The 19,199-nt window shown below is 46.0% G+C and overlaps 1 protein-coding gene across 1 annotated transcript in view; it reads left to right on the top strand.

Moving 5' to 3' along the window:
• LOC144471005 (choline transporter-like protein 1) overlaps positions 1–19,199 on the top strand; it is a 75,154-nt gene that overhangs the window by 52,425 nt on the left and 3,530 nt on the right. The window contains exons 3-13 of the mRNA XM_078182641.1: positions 7,751–7,864; positions 8,049–8,197; positions 13,187–13,255; positions 14,447–14,573; positions 15,746–15,809; positions 15,890–15,998; positions 16,134–16,242; positions 17,267–17,386; positions 17,942–18,067; positions 18,180–18,286; positions 18,774–19,030. Coding sequence (XP_078038767.1) covers positions 7,751–7,864; positions 8,049–8,197; positions 13,187–13,255; positions 14,447–14,573; positions 15,746–15,809; positions 15,890–15,998; positions 16,134–16,242; positions 17,267–17,386; positions 17,942–18,067; positions 18,180–18,286; positions 18,774–19,030 — 1,351 coding nt within the window. The remainder of the gene's footprint in view (positions 1–7,750; positions 7,865–8,048; positions 8,198–13,186; positions 13,256–14,446; positions 14,574–15,745; positions 15,810–15,889; positions 15,999–16,133; positions 16,243–17,266; positions 17,387–17,941; positions 18,068–18,179; positions 18,287–18,773; positions 19,031–19,199) is intronic.

Raw genomic sequence — 19,199 nt, 5'->3', positions numbered from 1 at the left:
TTCGTTTCAACGCCAGTAGTTTATTTACCGGTCGCAGCAAGCGAATCTATATTTCATTCACTCCGGGAATTGGCCCGCGTTTAGGAGACAGAAGTTCACGCAAGAAAATAGTTTATATCTAAGTGTATTTAGGAGTTTGCTTTCGCGTAGCTTTGGAATTCGTTCCTTCGGATGGCGCCGCAATTTGACAGATGGCTGGCTCGCTCCTTGAAAAATTGAAGTTGCCGCCGCCGCGTTCCGGCACGAAGTTATCGTTTGTCGTTTTCAAACGGACTCGTCTGTCGCGGATTTTTATTTATGCCCTCGGCGCTGCAGATTATGCGAACGTTTCCCGGGACCGTTTTTTTTCGGCGTACCGGGGGATTAAAAAATGATTCGTCCCTGTCGGTTTGAGAATTTTTTTCCGAAATTGATGGTTTTATTTTGCGACGCGCGACGCTTCATTTTTATTCAAATTAACGTTTTAGATCGATCCGATTTGAATCGGTTATCCTCCGCCGGAATTATTATCGTGCCGAACAACTCGCTAAGCAAACTAACTTTCAGACATCGCGCGCGTTGTATTTGTTCATATACCGAGACCGTCCGTAATCCCGTGCTTAACAGACAAGATTTATACAGTCGCTATCATCTCGAAGTTGCTGCAACAGTTTTGCAATTTTGTCGCTCCCGCGTATCTCGCGGATTTTGAAAAACCGCCGCGGCACCGACGTATTTGCGCGCGTCTTATCTTCGATCGCGTTTTCATACAGGAAGAAACAATGCCCGCGGACCGCGTGCCCGGTGAAAATTTATCACCTGATAAGTCGAGCGCGTTCCCGCGCGCGCTCTCGCATTAGACTCTAAAAGCTCGCGGAACAAAGGCCCCGGCTATAACTGCTCCTCGTTCGGCGGGTTTCAAAATATAATCACGGACGGTGGGGAGGGGGGGGGGGGGGGGGGGGGGGGGGGATGGATTCTAAACTCGCGGAGGGTTGGCGTGCGCGCGTGCCTAAGGGAACGTATTTCCGGCCCGGCGGATCAGCCATTTCTCTGATTACATACTTTGTAACCGGAATTATCAATGCGGGGAGCAGTCAAAGGTATTACAATTCGGCTGGAAGCATTTGTTGCGCTCGCTGCGAAGACATTTATGCAACGTATTAGCCTCCGCGCAATCTATTGGTAGGAAGTTTGGTAAATAACGACGTCGCCGAACAATAATTACGGCGCTAGTTTGCCCGACGTAATCTTCGCGGAACTCTGTGCACGAAGTAAAATCCTAGGTACATAATAAAAGTATACAACATTCAAATTACTACCCTCCTATATCATTTATAATTTACTAATTTCATTTATCATTGTTTTCCAATATATTTCCAAGCAATTTCCAGATACGCTTTTTATACGCGTTAAATAGATCTTTGAAAGCTCAAATTAATTTTGCAAAATCTAAATAACCCGAGAACAATTTCTGGATATCTGGATGAACCAGCGTGGTCCCGTTAATCCCTGCTATTAATAAAACGAGAAAAGGAATACGAAACGCGCGGCGAGGGAAAGTTCAAAGATTAGTTCCGCCAACAAACAATGGGTCATCGGGACAATTTACTTCTGCGCCACGTGACATAATTTGCAAAGTTTTCCGTCAGAAGCGAGCGAGGCGGATTTAAAAAAGGAGGGGGAGGGCAGGACGAAATAAAAGTTCTTACTGCATGTCATAATTAAGAAGAATGAAACGTGACCAGGGAAAGTTCCAAGTTAAGTTCCGCCGGCAAGCAATAGTCTAATTTCACTCTTTACTACAAGTTTTTTCATTTGGAACGACAGAGTCGTTCGGTGGACGAGGAGGAACGACGAAATGAAATTCTTCGTTTGTGTTGTTTCTTGTTAGGCGTGTATTGATTGAAGCGCGTCGCCGCGTCACCAGATAAGATTCTAAATTAAAATTCCACGGAAGTGTCTCCTATAATTGCGTTTCCCAACTATCTCTCTCTCTCTCTCTCTCTCTCTCTCTCCCCCTCGAGCGACGGCCTCGTAAAAAGGTAATTAACCGAGGCTGTGATTCACATTCGATAAGCCGGAACTCCCGAACGCTCCCGCGAGATTGCATATTCTCGTGATAAACAAATGATCGGACCGCTATGCTTGAACGGAAGTTGTTTCGGAAGTGTACGATTATGAGGGGAGGGAGGGGCCCTATGAAACGTGTGTAAGCCGTTCAGCGAAATGGGAAAGCCGCTATAAAAATCGGTTTAAAGACTGGAATCAATAGCGAGTACTTATTGCGATCCCGTTGTAGAATGGCGTGCCTTTTATCCGTGCGATACACGCGATTGTAAAGATTGCGATAATGTTCGAAGCGATGGTATCGTACACTCTCAATGAAAAAGATAGCGCACGAGATAGCACATCTTTAATTTCTCGCTTTATAATTACGGTACAGGAAATGCGCCAATCTTTTTCTTTAGGAGTGTAGCTCGCTTTGTCAAGTAATGTTTTGTTAAGATAGAAAATACGAGACACCTTCGAACAGTAAAAACGGCTCGTGACAAGCGTGGATCCCTAAAGCGGGACAAGCTCGGCCCGGATAAAGTAGTTTAGACCTGATGTAATTAACAAAAACAGCATTAAACTCGGCGGACGTTCCTCGGGAATGGGATCCTTCGTATCCGCGCTTGAAGAATGACTGAATTAGCAATTTAATAAGGTATTCGATTTAATTGGCAGTTAACGCGGTTCATTCATGACGTATTCATCGTGTCCGGGGGTGGGAGGGGTGCCCGGGCCATCGATTGTCGTCACGGATCCGTTGAAAATTTCATGCCCGCCACCTTGCCGACCTTTGCTTTCGTTCGGTGAAACCGCGCGACGCTATAATTACGGGACGGGACGAGAACGTATCCGGCGAGCAACGTATGGCATTCACTCCGTTCATTTAAGGGGCCAGGCTGCAGTTGTCTCCGTGCCCAACTAAAACGTCCAATTAATACTGAAGTTCATTACCGCGCAACGAGCGTCGCAGACTCCGCTAACCCGTCGTTTATCCACTGAATCAGCTCCGCCGTGCCCGTGCCGCCGCCCCATCCCTTGCCTCCCATAAGCCGATCTTCTGGCCACGTGACTACACACGCCGCTCGGGATATTGGTCGCTCAAGGCCATTTGCCTGATTGTGAATCACGCTATAGCCAACCCCGGAGATCCCTCCCCGTACGCCCGAACCCCCATCCCTTTTCTGCCTTTAACATCTTGTCTCCTCCTATCCGAACGTTTCCCCCTCCTCTCGCCGCCGACGAATCGCTCTCCGTGTCCGTGGATGATTAAGAGAGAATTGAAGAATTTCCATCGTGGAATTTCATTCCCCCGGTCCCTGATCCGACCGAAATTATCGAGACTAATACCGGGGCATCGATCCGTTCTCGCTAGAGCAGGTGATTTAAGCGATGGATTTTCGATGCCGCGGCGGCACGGCCCCCAAAACGTTGGGAACCGGTTCAACGGCGATGAACTTCGCAGAGGGTGGCGCGGCTGTGTCGCGCTGTCTGGTTCAATTTCGCCCGGACACAACCTGCTGTTGAACGCCGAACAGTTTTTGATAATGCGAAGTTGCAGAGCCCCGACGGCTCCCGGTGCCGTCGAAATTACTTTGTTCTTGCAAGACGCGCTGCTGCAATTATGCAGTTTCTGACGAGCGGTATCATGGCGCGGCGACGGTGCACGAGGCGTGCGAGGAACGAGCCTCGATGATTGTTAACAGGGTGGATGATAAAAGGCACGCTCGGCTACTTTTTGATTTTGTGAATTCGCAAAACTTGACGGGGATTTTTCAGTATTTTCATTGTTTCTGTGATAATATGAATATATAGAAATAGTTTTGAAAGTCTGAAAATATCGTTACATTTCAGTTTGTTAAATTGATTCGGTGTGTTATATGGCTGTTTTAATTACCACTTTACTGGGGACAAATTAATTCGCGTACATATTTTAAAATAAGGAATGAGATTTTTGCGAAATTAAATGCATGATTGTGAAAATAATTATTTACTTTCACAGAGTAATTTATCAAAATGAATATGTTATTAAAGAAATGAGTGCGACTTCTAATTACAGTAAAACATATGTAACTGCGAAATCTATGTCTTGCTCATTTTTGCAATTTTACAACCATATTGTACAAGTAATCAACTTTTCAGATATCAAAAGCTTAACTTACTTTTGTCTGTATTTTTATATTAATTATCAATCTCCTCATAAAGTAGAAAAATAATAAAATTGTAGCAATAAAATTGTACTATAATACAGTTTCGATAGACACGCAGGCATCCTTTCAGACCACCATTAGCGGAAGTTTTTTACAAACACCGTAGAATGCTTAAACAGCACGAGAATCCGCAGTCTAATTGAAGCGGTGAAACCGAGCGTATCGTTGCCTTTCCGATGCATCGCGGCCATATAAAAACGAGCCATGACTGTCCATCAAACCAGGGAGTCGAGCTCAGCAGGTGTGTACGGGCGCAATTATCCTCTCAAGTAAACGCAACGAGGCGACAAAGAAATCTCATACGAGTATCGAAACACCAGCGGAACGTTTTCCGTCTACTGATATTTTTCCGGGAATTCAATGTCCGAGCGTTCCCGACGCGGCGATCCCCGTTAATAATATAATTCATTGTTCTCCGATAGCGTTGGCCATTTTCGTCGGCGCACACGACCACCGAGGACGCACTGAATTTAAACTATTATATTACCATCCTATTAAGAAAACAGTGGGTGAAACCGGAGCCGCCGTTAGTACGCCCTACCGTCGGCCGTTTACCATAGCAATTAGCGTCTTTCGGTTAGTCGAATTGCGGCCCTTGAAACGCGTGCGAGCCACGAGAGAGAGAGAGAGAGAGAGAGGGAGAGAGAGAGAGAGAGCGGCGCGGCGAAGGGCGTAAATGTAATTAAGTGACGTTTGCCGCGCGGTGCGTGAGCATCCGACGGGGACGCGAACGCACGAAAGATTTCGCGCCGGTAATGATGTAATCAATAGGGCGGAATGGCGTGCTTTTAATAAGCCAGAGAGGAATTTAATTACGGGCGCGGACGCTAATGCAAGGTCACCGTCAAAGAATCTAATTAATTTAGGGTGGCGGCTGCACACGGTCTCTGACTTGTAACAGGGTTACAAGTTTCCCCTGTGTCGGTGAAACGTCGCAGGATTCGCTAAAAGCATTAGCTCCGCCCGATTTCACAGGTTGGAAAATTTACTGGTACGCCCGGCCGCAAACGATAGATCCCCGCCCTTTCTTCTTGTTTTTTTTCTCTCTTTCTCTCTTTTTTGCGACGAGAGAGAGAGAGAGAGAGAGAGAGAGAGAGAGAGACAGAGATGGGGAGACGAAGTTGGACGTGGATACGATACGCGGGGACAACCGAGACACACACACAGGTCGTTGGGTCGCCGATCGACAAATTTTTCCGGGGCCGGAATTAAATTTCTCATGCATGGCCGCACGTGTCGGGAACCGGTGCTCGACGAAAATGATAAGATTACACGTGAAATGTCGCTGTTCCAGCGTTACGATCAAACGGCACGCGGCTTTCCGCGAGCATCACGTGCATACCGCGGGAAATTGCAGAGAGACTAAGAAAGGTCGGGCCCCGTTGTTGTAAAGATTGAAAAGTTTGTTAACCCCGGGCGGCACACGGTCCCCCCCCTGATAACACGTGATCTTTCACTTGGCCGCAATTACGGCATAAATTCGTGCGGGTCGCGCAGAACAATTCGAGCACTTGTACATTTTTACGAGAAACTGTTGCAATAAAAATGAACAACAGTCGTGGAACAATAATTATTTATTCGATCGCAACGCTTGTTCGCAAATATTCGTGAAAGACGGAGAATTCTGGTTGCTCGTAACGTTGAACGATTGAAGGAAATTTCCCTCGTAATTAATTAATGTAAATTATTGAAATATAATTATCCATTAATGGTCACCAATAAAAAAGAATTTTTTCGAAGTATATAATTGTTGTTTGTAACCGAGAAGGTTAAAAATCGAAATTTTTCAATCACATATTTTATTGCAAAAACTCTCGCTTCAGTGGTTAATGCTCTCGGCTTAAATAATAAACAAGTACCAGCTATTGCTTTCTCTGTAAAAATTGATGAGGGAAATTATTTTCGATTTTCATATATTGTCGCAATATTTCTTAAATCTTTACTTCCACGAATTTCTTTTGTTATTTCGTACACATTGCAAGAAGGAAAGAAAACATGTAAAAATGACAAGACAGATCCACTTTTATACAATTTTACCTCTCATTTTGTTGTTTCAATCGGAACGGATTGACAAGCAAGAAATTAAAAACAAATACCGAAAATCCGTGTATCAGCCATGAAGATAGTTAACAAACGAGTTGCAGAGAAATTCAGACAGTTGAGAAAGATCGTCTGTAACGCGAGTAATAGCTCTTATATATAATTATTATATATTATACATATAGTTGTTTAATATAATAATTAACGCCTTGACCGTGGAATATTGACGCCGAAGGGTCTCGTAATATCAAAATAATTTCACAAATGAAACCGAGACCGAGAATCGAAGATTAATGACGGTGATTGCAGCGTTAACCTTTTCATCAATGAACTCCACTGAAATCGGCTCTGGTAAAACACGTCGCAACGGCATTAATAAGCGTCAGAACCGGATCAAAGAATTGATATACCGTTTACACGAAATTTCCAAGTGCCGGAATACTTATGAAGGTAACGTACTCGGTTTCCAGCACGAATGAAACACGATCGATCGAACGAGAGCGTAAAACCGCACGGTGTGTCCATCACGTGGCACCAACGTACGAGAATCGGGCGAGGGTTAATTTCGCGGAGAACGCCTCGGACCCCGGCTCCGCTCCCGTGGAAACGCGCCGAGTACTTCTATAAATGGGAACGCATTATGCGGAATGATTGACTGAGTAAGGAGCAGCGATAAAGTTTCAAATTCGCGGGCAATAAATTTCCGAGCAGCCGCGGCGAGAAGTATTTCTTATAACTCGCTTAAGCCCTTCGTAAAGAAAACAATTCTCTGTTTAGCGCCCGGTTCCCCGGAACTTTGTCTTCGTGAATTGGAGCGCGCATAAACATCCCTGCCCGGCGCTTACTAATAACTTCTCACCAGACTGCGGATTTTACGCGTTCCCAATAAATCCCGCCGCCGGCGGAGCCCTGTAAAATTTGATAGTAAAAGAAGAATCTACCTCCCCCCTTTCGGTCCTGTTAAATTCCATTTTTCTTCGTCGCCGCGTCAGAAAATCCGGACAATAACCACAACCGGAGGGCCGCCAATAATCCATTACCCGCTAATCCTCTCCGGAGCACCGCGTCCCTCTCTCTCTCTCTCTCTATCTCTCTCTCAGTTAACGGAGGAATCCAGGCTCTCCTCTGAATTTCGTCGAAGCCACTCGTCCTCCTCTCTCGTCGTTTAATATTTCGCTAAAGAACTGCGACTGGAATAAGCGAAAAATTACCGGCGCGATCAAGGGGTTGACGCCCGGCGAACGAGGGCTGGCTTTAATTCGGTCGCTCGCCAACAGATATCACTGACGGGTATCGCTGAGAGAAAGAGACACAGAGTGAGAGTGGGAGAGGGAGAGAGAGAGATTGGGAGACAGAGAAAAAAAAATAAGCGAAGGCTGACGCGACGTTAATAAATGGAGGCGCGCCCGCTATTTTCGAGAAATACGTTCTTTCTCCCACCGACGATTTTCCATGTTTATCCGTTTCAGACGCCAGAAAACCAGGGCACGCCGACCAGACACTCGGAGCAGGTTTTCGTCACCGATCGATCGTGCACCGACATCCTGACTTTGATCGCTCTGATCGCTCTCGCAGTCGGTTACGTACGTCTAGCACTGCCTCTTCTCCGTGCATTTTCCTTTTTCTTCGCCCAACCTCGCCCCTCTCCCTCGCTCCCTCCCCGCGCCCGATCTGCTCCCCCCGTCCCCACCTCCTCCTCCTGCTCCTCGTCATTTCGCGAGCGACGCAGTCGGAATATACATATTTCCCGTTCTGCTTCCGGCACAGGGCTTTCTGGTGAGCAACGCGACGAAGAAAGGAGACATCTACCGCATTATAAATGGCTACGATGACTGCGCGAACGTTTGCGGCCGCACCAATACCAAGGAGACTAATCCCCTGTTTAGTTGCAAGGGTGTCGACAAGACGGGTGACCGGTAAGTATCACGGCGCCGCGCCACCTTCTCTCTCTCTCTGCTCATCCCCCCCCCCCCCCCCCCCCCCCCCCCGCTCGTTTGCTCGCGCCCCCCCCCCCCCCCCCCCCCCCCTTGTACAGCCACCGCCGAGGAACCTGGCCATAAACCCGGCCGAGTTTCGCCCGGCAGCCCCGGAAATTCGCTGGAAAATGTTAAAGGCTGAGTAATTAGCTCGCTCGGATTCGTTGATGGAACTTTAATTCGTCCTGGGCTCATGAATTTCCACCGACGATTGACGACCCGCGCCGCGCTGCCCGCGGTCCTGTGACCCCGTTGCCGGACCCTTCGTTTTTGCTGATCAGAAGCTCGGCTAATTTTTAGACGTGTTCTTTAACCTTCCGTGCCACGCATTCGCGTTTCCGCCGAGCTAATAATTCCCCGGGGCCGCATGAAACTGCTCCCTCTCTCTCTCTCTCACACACTCTCTCTCTCTCTCTTTCTCTTTCTCTTTCTATATCTCTCTTTTTCTCTCTCTCTGCGCCGCTGATCTTTTTTCGGTTGCGGACTTGTTTGACGATTCCATGGCATGAATGCCTGAGTCTACCAACTCTTGACCCCCACAGCGAAAATTACTTGTCCCAGTGGTATAAACGTCTTTGCGCTATAATTAACCCTTTGCACTCGAATGGTGACTCTGAGGCACCACTAAAATTGTTACGGTGCATGCCAAAGTAATTTTTATAGTATGAAAAATTAAATTTCAAAAATATTAAATTAAAATATTAAAAAAATATTAAACTATTAAAAGCATAACTGTTATTGCGTGAATTACAAAATTCAATTTCATATGCGTAGAAAACATTTTGGCATATAAAATGAAGATGCTGTATGTCAGAAAAATTATTTTAGAATCACAGTGAAAATGCTTTATTTTCATTAAAATATTTCTTAAAGCATTGTTCTAACAACTAGCTCGTAATTTCGCTGGACCGTTAAATAGCAACATACTGTACAGCAAGTTCGCCACGTCGGATCGGACCCAGGAACATCAACAATCCGCGAGTTAATATTCTATTAAAGCTCGGCGCCGCGGCAAAAGTTTTTGATCGATTCCCTACAAATTACACGATTTCGTTTCGCTTTTGAATTATGTTTAGCAAACGCGACTCGATTTATCCGATCATTATTTTCAATACAAATTTCCCATTGTTCGGGCATTGTTCCCCCCACCCCCTATCCCGAAATCGTGCACGATGTTCATTTGTTAATTGAAGACACGCTCAGTAATTGTTATCGCATAAATCTCGCGCGTCGTTTGTTAATTTACGAATTGTCTTTGAAATCAGCGTGGCTCCGGCGGCTCCCGGCCAATATTCCAACTAAATATTTACATCGTTAGAACCGTATAATACGCGAATAAAACATGGTAGCACGGCCGGGCGCAGAAATACAATTAAAACGTCCATTGTTTTTCGCAAACTCGTTTAACCGTGGAAATTTTGAAAATCAACAGTCTAATGAGGAAGTGGCCCCCGCGGAGACAATTTTTGCATATCGAATGTAATTTGTGTATCGCATTTGAAAATCGCCGAGCGTGTTGTCGGCTCGACGGTTAAGCACCGCGTAGAATTGTTTCAATTCGCGTGGAGCGTTTATTTTTTTTTTTCACCGATGAAACGTTTATTTAATACGGTTACTATAAACGAAGCATCCCGCGCCGCGATAAATTGCAATAATTGTAATCTCCTTATCAGAGAACCGCGAAATTCTCTTCTCGCTCTAGCGAGTACACTGCGCGCGCGCGCGTTCCTTTCGCTGTTGTTTTCGATTGATTCCATCGCGCGCACGGTGTTTCCCATTAATTATTCGTCCGATTGTCGAAACCGAAATCGAATCATCTAGGCGCCGGCCGTGTTGACGGTGAACCGGCGCGCTCGCGGCCGCGAATCTAATTCTTATTTCTCCCGCTTAGATCGATACCCACATCCTCGCCGCGCTGGTACAATCACGTATCTTGCCTCCCCGCTCTCTCGACCAAACAATTATTCATACAGACTCGAAAAACGAACGCTTAATTAAAACGAAAGATTGCGGTGGAAATTACAGTGCGCCCGTACGCGTTCTCGCCGCTGAATTACAAATTGTTCAAATAAGGGGATTTTCACAACTGTTTCTCCCAGCGGCAACGACAAAAGATAATAAAATACACGGTGCGATAATAATAATCACGCTTTAACCACCGGTGGCCGGTTAAAAATACGCGCGGACCCGGGCGATACATAAATATAATAAAATTCGTGCGGGAGCTAGTCGCTCATCCGAATGCCCGCCGAGCAAACCCGGCAAATTGTAAATCGTTCACGGTCTGAATGTTAGAGTTCAATTTACCCGCATTCTCCTATCCCGGCGCAAACACAAAAGTGTTTCGCGCCGGATATCAATGGGAGCGGTTCTATTTATTTAGATGAAAATATTTCCCGCGAATTCACGTAAGCAGAATAGCGGCAGCGTTTTCACCGACTTCGGGGGGGGGGGGGGGTGTGTGCTTCGCCTGAATTTTAAGTTTCTCCTTTTTCCTCCTCCTCCTTCTCCTCCACCCGCCACCCCCGTTGCCGCCTCCGCGCACCGACTCTGCTCTCCGCTCCGCTCCGCTCGGATCGGCCCGGCTACGCGCCGGTTTGAAACGTGTCGGTAAAAAGTTCGCGTCCAACTTCGCCCGTGTATCCTGTTACCCGGGCAAAAATATTCGCCGAATAAATTTGTTAGTCCGCTAATCCTTTGCGGTCGAAGCTTGGGGATATAATTTCACGGGGCGGCCCCGGCCTCGCCCGGAGGCGTTAGAAATTAGATTGCGCCGCAGCCGCCGCCGCAGCCGCGTCTTCGCGCGCGCGCGCGGCTATAAACGTGAAAGGATTCGCTCGCGAAGCGGACGCGCCGTCGACGATCGCAATTTCTTCCGTCGATTTTGCTCGGGCGACCGTTATCGGCGCCGGAAACAATTCTCCACGGTTATCCGAGCCGCGCGGATCTTCGCGCAGAAATTTTCGGCATTTCTTCCGCGAAAAGCCGACGCGCCTCGCCGCTCTTCTACTCTTCTACGCTCCCCTCCCCCTCCCCCTCCCCTCACCCATCCCCGCTTCGAAACGTGTCCGTAGATTCTCCGCTGCCTTTGAGACCGGATGAAATTATTTCGCCAAACAAAGTTGCTGCCGCGCGCTAATCCTTTCAGGGCGGACGCGCAGAATTCGCTGGAAAATATACTTACGGCCAACAACTTAGGCGCTGCTCGGCAACGCTTTCTAACGGGCTACAGTTTTACACAGTTTTTGCGATACACGCGCCGGGAACACGCAGAGTTGCCGGAGTCGCGGTCGAGGAGTGGCTCTGTTTAACGAACGCCGTTTGATAAATAGAAATATGACGATAATGACCGTTCCAGGTAATGTGTTACGCCGTTTGTTCGAAGCGAAATTCGATCTTGCTAGAATGCAGAGATAGTGAAAGTGTTCGGTTGGAGAAACGAACGAAATCGATCGTCGATCGGTCCTCCTTTTAGTTCAGAATTTATCGTAATTATTGGGTTGGGGAATAAGTTCGCAGCGTTCTTATATTTTCTTTTATTTTACAACGATTTTACAACGATTTTGCTGTTTCTTCTCTACGAAACTGTGTTAATAGTTATAACAATATATTGATCCATTATTTACTATTTATTATTTTCTTTAATACGTAAAATTAATAAATAAAGGAATAATGTAATTTCCGTCCTTGCAAACGTCAAGGAATGATTTTTTTCGCCAAGCAATTGGAATCTGCAAGCGGACAGCTCGAATGGTTATTATGGTCGCCAGTGTGTCGCTACAGCCTTAAAAGTAATGACAAATTATATGATTCGAAAAGACGATTATGAATAAATATTATACACTTTGTCAAACAGCAACGAATCGTTGTAAAATAAAAGAAAATATAGAAACTTATTCTTCAACAGATTGATAATCTCTATGCAAAATAAAAGTTATCTTTGTTAATTACGTTTAAATTCCTTTCTTTAACCATTGCAGACAGTTAAACATAATATATGACAGTTCTGAAATTCTTTTTAACATTTCCTTGTTCCTAATTTCTTCTTCAAATTTTCCAAAAAAAGAAAACATCAACGACGCTTTAAAAATCCTCCCAAAAAATGAATTTTTCGATAGACCCTGTTATGCCGAGGTTACGGCAAAGTTTAATGAAAGAAATTTTGCGCATGCTTCTCGAAAAACAGAGTCGTTCGACACTCGATCCGGGTCGAGTACTTAAAAGAGAATCTCTCGCCCGTGGTCCGCCCGTTAAAGCGTCAGGCATAATAATCAAATTCGTTCGCGGCGTCCGCGTCGCAGCGCCACTAACAAAAGTTGAAATTATCCGAAAGCCGTGCGGCCAAAATTTTTCGAACGAGCCGGTCTAAGTAGTTTCGCAAAAATGGATGATCCGACCCAGTTTCGGGGAGTACGCTTCGGGCGATTCGTCGCCGGGGAAACAAGGCGGCCCCATAAACACCGTGTCCTCGTAAAATCTGTTAACGCGTTAATATCGCAGTTTTGCGGATGGGGAGAACAATGCCAGAAGAGGGGGGGCTGAGACTCGCTCGCGATATTTTACAATGCGACAATGAATGAAACGAGTGCGGGGGGCCGATGAAAATCAACGTCGATTAATATTTCGTTAATTCGGCGACGATAACGACGACGTCGTCGTCGTCGTCGTTGCTGCCGACGGCGCCCCGGGTCACCGGGTCCGCAAATTTTCGCGGACGGCGCTCGATTACAACTAAAAACCTCCGCGCGGAAAACTTACGCCGGGTCGCGCGAGAAATAATGCGCGTAATTGCCGTTAATGCTCCACATAAATTGCCCGGACCCCGACGGGCGAACACTTTTCCGGCGGATTTTCCAATTCCGACCGACACTTTCCCGTGGCCGCGGGTTCATTAACACCCGCCGCTCATTAATAATTCATTTCCCCCAGGTATCTGCAGATAACCCTGGGCCAGAACGGGGTGAAGTCACGCAGCTGCACGTCCAACTGCAGCGATCAGTTAGTATTGCATAATGCACAAGTTTTCGTTACGCGACCGGACCGCCTCCTCCCTCCCCGGCCGCCGTGGCCGAGGTCGCACGGATGCGCAACGGTCCTCGAATCGTTTGCTTGAAAAATTGCAGCCGGTCGACAATCAATTTTAAATCGTCCCGCGAACGGGTTTTCATCGGTCAGAATCGGACCGCTATTTTTTTTTCGACACTTTTCGACGATTGTTTTGTACCGACGAATTGTTGTCACCTGCCGAGGAATCAATTAACGACTGGCGCGGTCGACGGCTGACAATTTTTGACTCGCGACGGTTTCGAGGCAGGCGCGTCTTGGTGGCGCTTGGTACGGTGGTGAGTTTTTGTTTAACCCCTTGCACTGTAACAACGAGTTAGACTCGAGATGAACATTCGATCGTTTCTATTAAATCGAAACGAAATTTGAATCCTCTGTCATCAAAATCTGGGAATGCAAGTAAATGAAAACAGTCGAGAAATAAAAATTATTCTCGTTCAACAAGGAAATGATTAAGAACGAAAAAGTAGTAATCAACGTAGTTCAAGGGGTTAAACACCTAAATCTCCGTTTCCAATTGCCACGATGTGAGAAATATTCGACACTTGTGCAAATTGAGGAGTCTACTTATTTTTCTTAAAGAAATCCAATTGTGAAAGAAATTACTGTAAGTATGTACCTGAACCTCAATAATTCCGCCACTTAATTTACATGTATTCTTTTTCATACTATATCTAGCGTTACAGTGCAATCAGAGTTATTCACATCAATTGAAAATTAATCGTGGCTAAACAATATTATATCACAATCAAATTCATCTCGAACAGCTCGCTTTTCCGGGTCGCTCCAATTGGAAACGGCGGTCGGGCCCGCAAATATAGAACGTTTCAATAAGTTAATTGAGCCGGAGACAAATAAATTCGTTGCCCGAAGCCGCGGACTTTCTAATCGCGTTTGTCTCGCTATCGTTGTAGTAACGTAAGGACTGATACGGTTCCGCGACACACAGACTCGGCCGGTAATGTAATTTACGTCGGCGGAAGTGGCTTCGAGCAACCGTTGGATTTTCATCCGGCTATGACGTTTTAATGCGTTCCGCGGGCACCAGCCGCGGTCGCTGTTTTCTATTGTCGTCTTTTCGAAAATGATTTATTCCGGCGCTTGTTCCCCACTTTTGCGACACAGGGTAGCGTTCCTGAATCGATGCATGCCGAAGGGTGTATCCGAGACAACGGGCTCGCTCGTCAGCAAACTCGGTTTGGAAAATTTCTACAAGGTCGGTAGCTACATTTTCAGTAAAACTCGATTACAAGTACGTATTGTGACCGTGTTTGAACGTAGATTGTTTTGTGCTTAACCATCACGGCGCGTGGCCATCGGGTTGCTAAACAATGGTGGACGGCGCGCGAAGGGGCGGCAACCCTTAGCTAAACCAGCGGGGTGCGGTCAAAGTAGAAAATCCCGTTTGATCGATTGCAACTGCTAAATGTAGTCTCGCTTAGATTATATATATATATAAATTGCTGTCTCGCGATAATAGATATTATTAAGACGTTAGAGGAATGGATCGACATCGACGATGCTAATTGGCGAGATAAGTATAGCAGTTGGTTAGTCGATTTTAGTTGACCTTACCCTGCGATTCCCGTGCTAATTAATTCCTCCCAGCAATGAGGGGTTAACGGATAAATGTTATAGAATAATATTATAAAAAAGCGTGTACCTAAAATTTGTCCCAAAAAATATATGTAGACACAGTCTAGTGTCTAACTATGCGGTACATGCAATTTATTCGTAATAACAATTTACATTTTTTATTCGTTCATTTTATTTCGACTCGGTCCCGAAATATTCGAAACATATTCAAATTAAGGTACACGCTTTAATCATAATATACTCTATAAAAATAGCTAATTGGTTAACTCGTGCCCGAAGCAAAGCGTTCGGCGGATCCAGAAACAATTTCAATCATTCCGAAACGTAAAATATAAAACCGATAATGGTAGTTCCAGCGTAAATGCGCAGCAGCCGGTAGATCGTTCGGTAAAAACTGTCACATTAAGTCGATTTACAGTTTCCACAAAAGGGACTGCCGCGGAAGCGAATTACGTTATACCGTTTAACCCCCCCCGAACTGTTAGGGTGGAGTTAATTAAACCTCGATCAGGAAAATGGGTGGACACCTGCATGCTACTCGTCCGACTAAACGCGTGACGTTCTCCGCAACGTTGCCACTCCCTCCCCCCGCCGCCGATTCGAAAATCTAAACAATCGTAACGCAACCGTTTTTGTTTCTCGTCGATCCATGTTTCTTCTGTGTTCCGTTCATCAGGCGAGCGCGACCTTGTGCATGAAGCTTGAAAATAGATTAGGCGCTTGAGCGACCGGAAACACGTCGGTGAAATTAGCGTATATATATATATATTGAATAGTAAACGAAAAATTGTACGAGCGCGTCGCTAACGGATGCTGGAAATATTTCAGGAGGCGTCGATGGACCTTACCGTAGCATGGCGAGAACTGATCTATCTGCTGCTTATAGCCTTAGGTATGCGGTTTAACGAGCCACGGTGGCGACCGTAATCTTCGATCCGGCATTCTTCTAATTTTTTCTCGGATGACTTTCAGGTATCTCGCTCGCCATCTTAATTGCGTTCCGGTATATGGTACAGTGGGTCATTTACATTGTCTTAATCGGCGCCATTCTCGCCTGTATCGGTGGCTCGGCGTATCTCTGGTAAGCGCATCCCTTTTCCACCGAGATTTATCTAGACACGATAGACCGCGTGACCGGCGATATAACGGGACGCAACCGCTGCCGTTCCACCACCATCTTTCGGTTACTCTATCGCCCGGCATTATGTTTCTTTAGGCTCGCGTGGTACGCCGAGAAGAAGCTGGTCGACGCGCACCAAATACTTGAGGAGGAGTCCAGCCAGACGGCTTACCTCATTTATGCAATAGCTTTGTCCACCGTCACTGTAAGAATCGCTCCTTCTCTCAGACACAAACTGTATAGACTAGTCCACGAACTGCGCAGGGTGTACCGCACGACTCCAATCTTCCAGACCATTGTTATACAATTTTCACTTATCTTGTTTGCTTTTCTTTGACATTTTGAAATGTGTGTGCATAGCCGACACTTTTGTTGATAATAGCTCCTCTTATTATCAGAGTAGTTCACGATATCGGATAAATCGAATAAAAATCTGTTTGTGCATAAAATTTCAATTTTGTTTGAATAAGAATTCATTCGTACAGGAATTGATACTGAAAATTGATTTGAATAAAAGATAGATTTCATAAAAAATATTTGAATCAATGCCTTAGGTAAATTTTTATTCGAAACACTTCAAATAATGCGTTACTCTGCTCAAAAATGTTGAGTATAACAAAAGAGATTTTCTGATTGTTGAAGAGCATCATTTTTGTCTTTGTTAAATACTGTATTCTGAGTAATGCAATAGTATACGAGAGCAAACATTTAATTAAAACTTGTAACAATAAGTCGACATTCAAGTGACCCTCAACTTCAAGTAATTCTTGAAGAAGTAACTGAATAAATTAAATGAACGAAATTACTGAACAAAAGGTCATTATCAAAACCATGGATAAAGAAAATTAAATTTGAATTGACTAACAATCGTGAAGTAATAATTCAACTGGACTCGTCCGAGTACACCCTGTTCAAGAACAAAAACAATAATTAGCTATGATTACGAAAGTTGCTGAATTCAGACATCCTTTATGTCGAGACATTATCTTTGCTGTTTCAATAGCTCCGTTCGCAAACGAGAAAAATTCGGTTTCCTTTAACCGGAACCACTCTCATAATTACCAGTGAATATCGTAGGACTTTGCCGAGCTTCGGTCGCAGCAAAATTAATGTCCGTCCGCTGACGTTTGACTAGAAACTAGCAGCGTTTAAACTTCGGACTCCCAAGAAACTACCGAATTCTCGGGAGCGAGGAAAGTTTCGCGTACTCAGTTTGCCACGATTTACAGGTCATCACGCTTCTGATCGTCCTGGTGATGCGAAAAAGAATCGCCCTCGTGATGCAGCTGTTCCGCGAAGCGGGGAAAGCGGTCTACGCGATGCCGGCCCTGCTTCTCCAGCCGATATACGTAAATATTCGATAACAGTGCGATACACGGCGCCTCCGTGAAAGTAAAAGGACACCTCGGCCGCGTTTAGCATGTGAAATCATCCGGAGTATTTCAAAGAATTTTCCAGGGAACAATCTTTGCACTTGCGTTGACATAATTAGAACATAACACTCGGTGAAAAGTATATTAAACTTCGAATCTTTATTTATTTGCTAATATATATTCTACACTTGTAAGTAACTTATAGTAACTTTATCATTAATTTCCATGGGACGAGTAAAAATGTTAGAATCTGTGTCTCACGTCGCCACGACTCTGACCCATTATTGTTGAAATTCAGAAAGATATGAAGCAATAACAAACACGATATTCGCGCAACAAAACTTCGCGGCGCGGCATTAGATTCGTTGTTGCTCGAAGTGCGTACGTGATTGCGAGTAACGACAGAAAGATACGGTAACAGGTGTGGGGCGCACCTTGCCGTTTATATTCATATGCAAACGAGTACGAAAACTTGGGTACTTTCGCGGCTACGCATAGGCTACCGAAAACCGATGGAATCCGTGCTTACAGACCTACCTGCTGATCGGTTTCACGGTGTGCGCGTGGGTGTACTGCATGCTGTGGATCGAGAGCGCCGGCAACATCTACAAGAACAGAAAGGATCATTTCCACTACAGAAAGGACGGCCTCTTGATCGTAAGTGTAGCGATCCGACGGCGGCTGTTTTCGCCGTGATAGCGAACTGCGAGAGAGGCAGGCATTAAATCGCGCGTACCGGCGCTGTGCGCCTGTGTGTGTGTGTTTCCAGGCGGCCAGGTGGTACAACTTGTTCTTCTTTTTCGTGACCTGCGAGTTCCTGCTCGGCTGTCAGCACGTTGTCGTCGCCTGCGCGGTCGCACGGTGGTTCTTCACCAGGTGACACTTTGATCAATATCGTAGTTTGCCGGTGGATTGCTTCCCGCGCGGCCGGGGAAATCTCCATGGACACCGTTCGCGGCCGCCTAACCGCGCTCACGGATCCCCGCAACGCGAATAATCCTTCCGTTCCCGATATTCTTGGATCGGACCCCGCGACTTAACTCGATCTTAGCCGCGGCCAATCTCACCGCCGACACACACGAACCGGTCGTTTAATCGTGCAACGAATACGGATACGATCGCGCTGGATCGCCGGAAGAAAGTCCCACGAATGACAATCCGTAGGAACCAATTCCACCGGCCCCAGTGTAATCGCTTCCCGATTAATCGAATTCTTAATTGTCCTCGTTTATGCGCGCGGTGCCTGGGCAGGGAAATGCCTCGATTAACGACCGCTCGGAATCGCGGAAAGCAATCCGGCTCCGTGGACGATAAACTTCTCCGTTCAAAGGTAATATTTTCTGTTTTTTTTTTCTTTTTTCAGGGACAAGAGGCGGCTCTCGTTCGCTGTAACGCGCGGCTTCGGCTATCTCGTGCGATATCACTTAGGTACGGTCGCGTTCGGCGCATTGGTTATTGGTATAGTTCGGTTCATAAGAGCGATAATTTCCTTCGTCCAAAATCGCCTGAAGCAGTACGATAACGACCTAGTGAGGGGAATATTGTGCTGCTGTCAATGTTGCCTCTGGTGTTTCGAGTGCGCTCTGAAGTTCCTCACCAGGAACGCTTACATCGAAACAGGTATTAACTGCTTAAGCACGCCGACGTATCCTCGCGCGGATATATATCTATTCGAGCGTCTGCCGTGTTCCGGTGAGTACACCGAAAAATTAGCGAACCAGACGCTCGAAGCCCGTCGATACATTAATTTCGTTATATTAATTCTCTGGGCGTCTTCGTCATCGTTTTG

Source organism: Augochlora pura, chromosome 6, assembly GCF_028453695.1.
Source record: "Augochlora pura isolate Apur16 chromosome 6, APUR_v2.2.1, whole genome shotgun sequence".
Taxonomy (NCBI): Eukaryota; Metazoa; Arthropoda; class Insecta; order Hymenoptera; family Halictidae; genus Augochlora; species Augochlora pura.
Note: the sequence above shows the minus strand (reverse complement) of the source record. Positions and strands in the feature narration are given on the sequence as shown.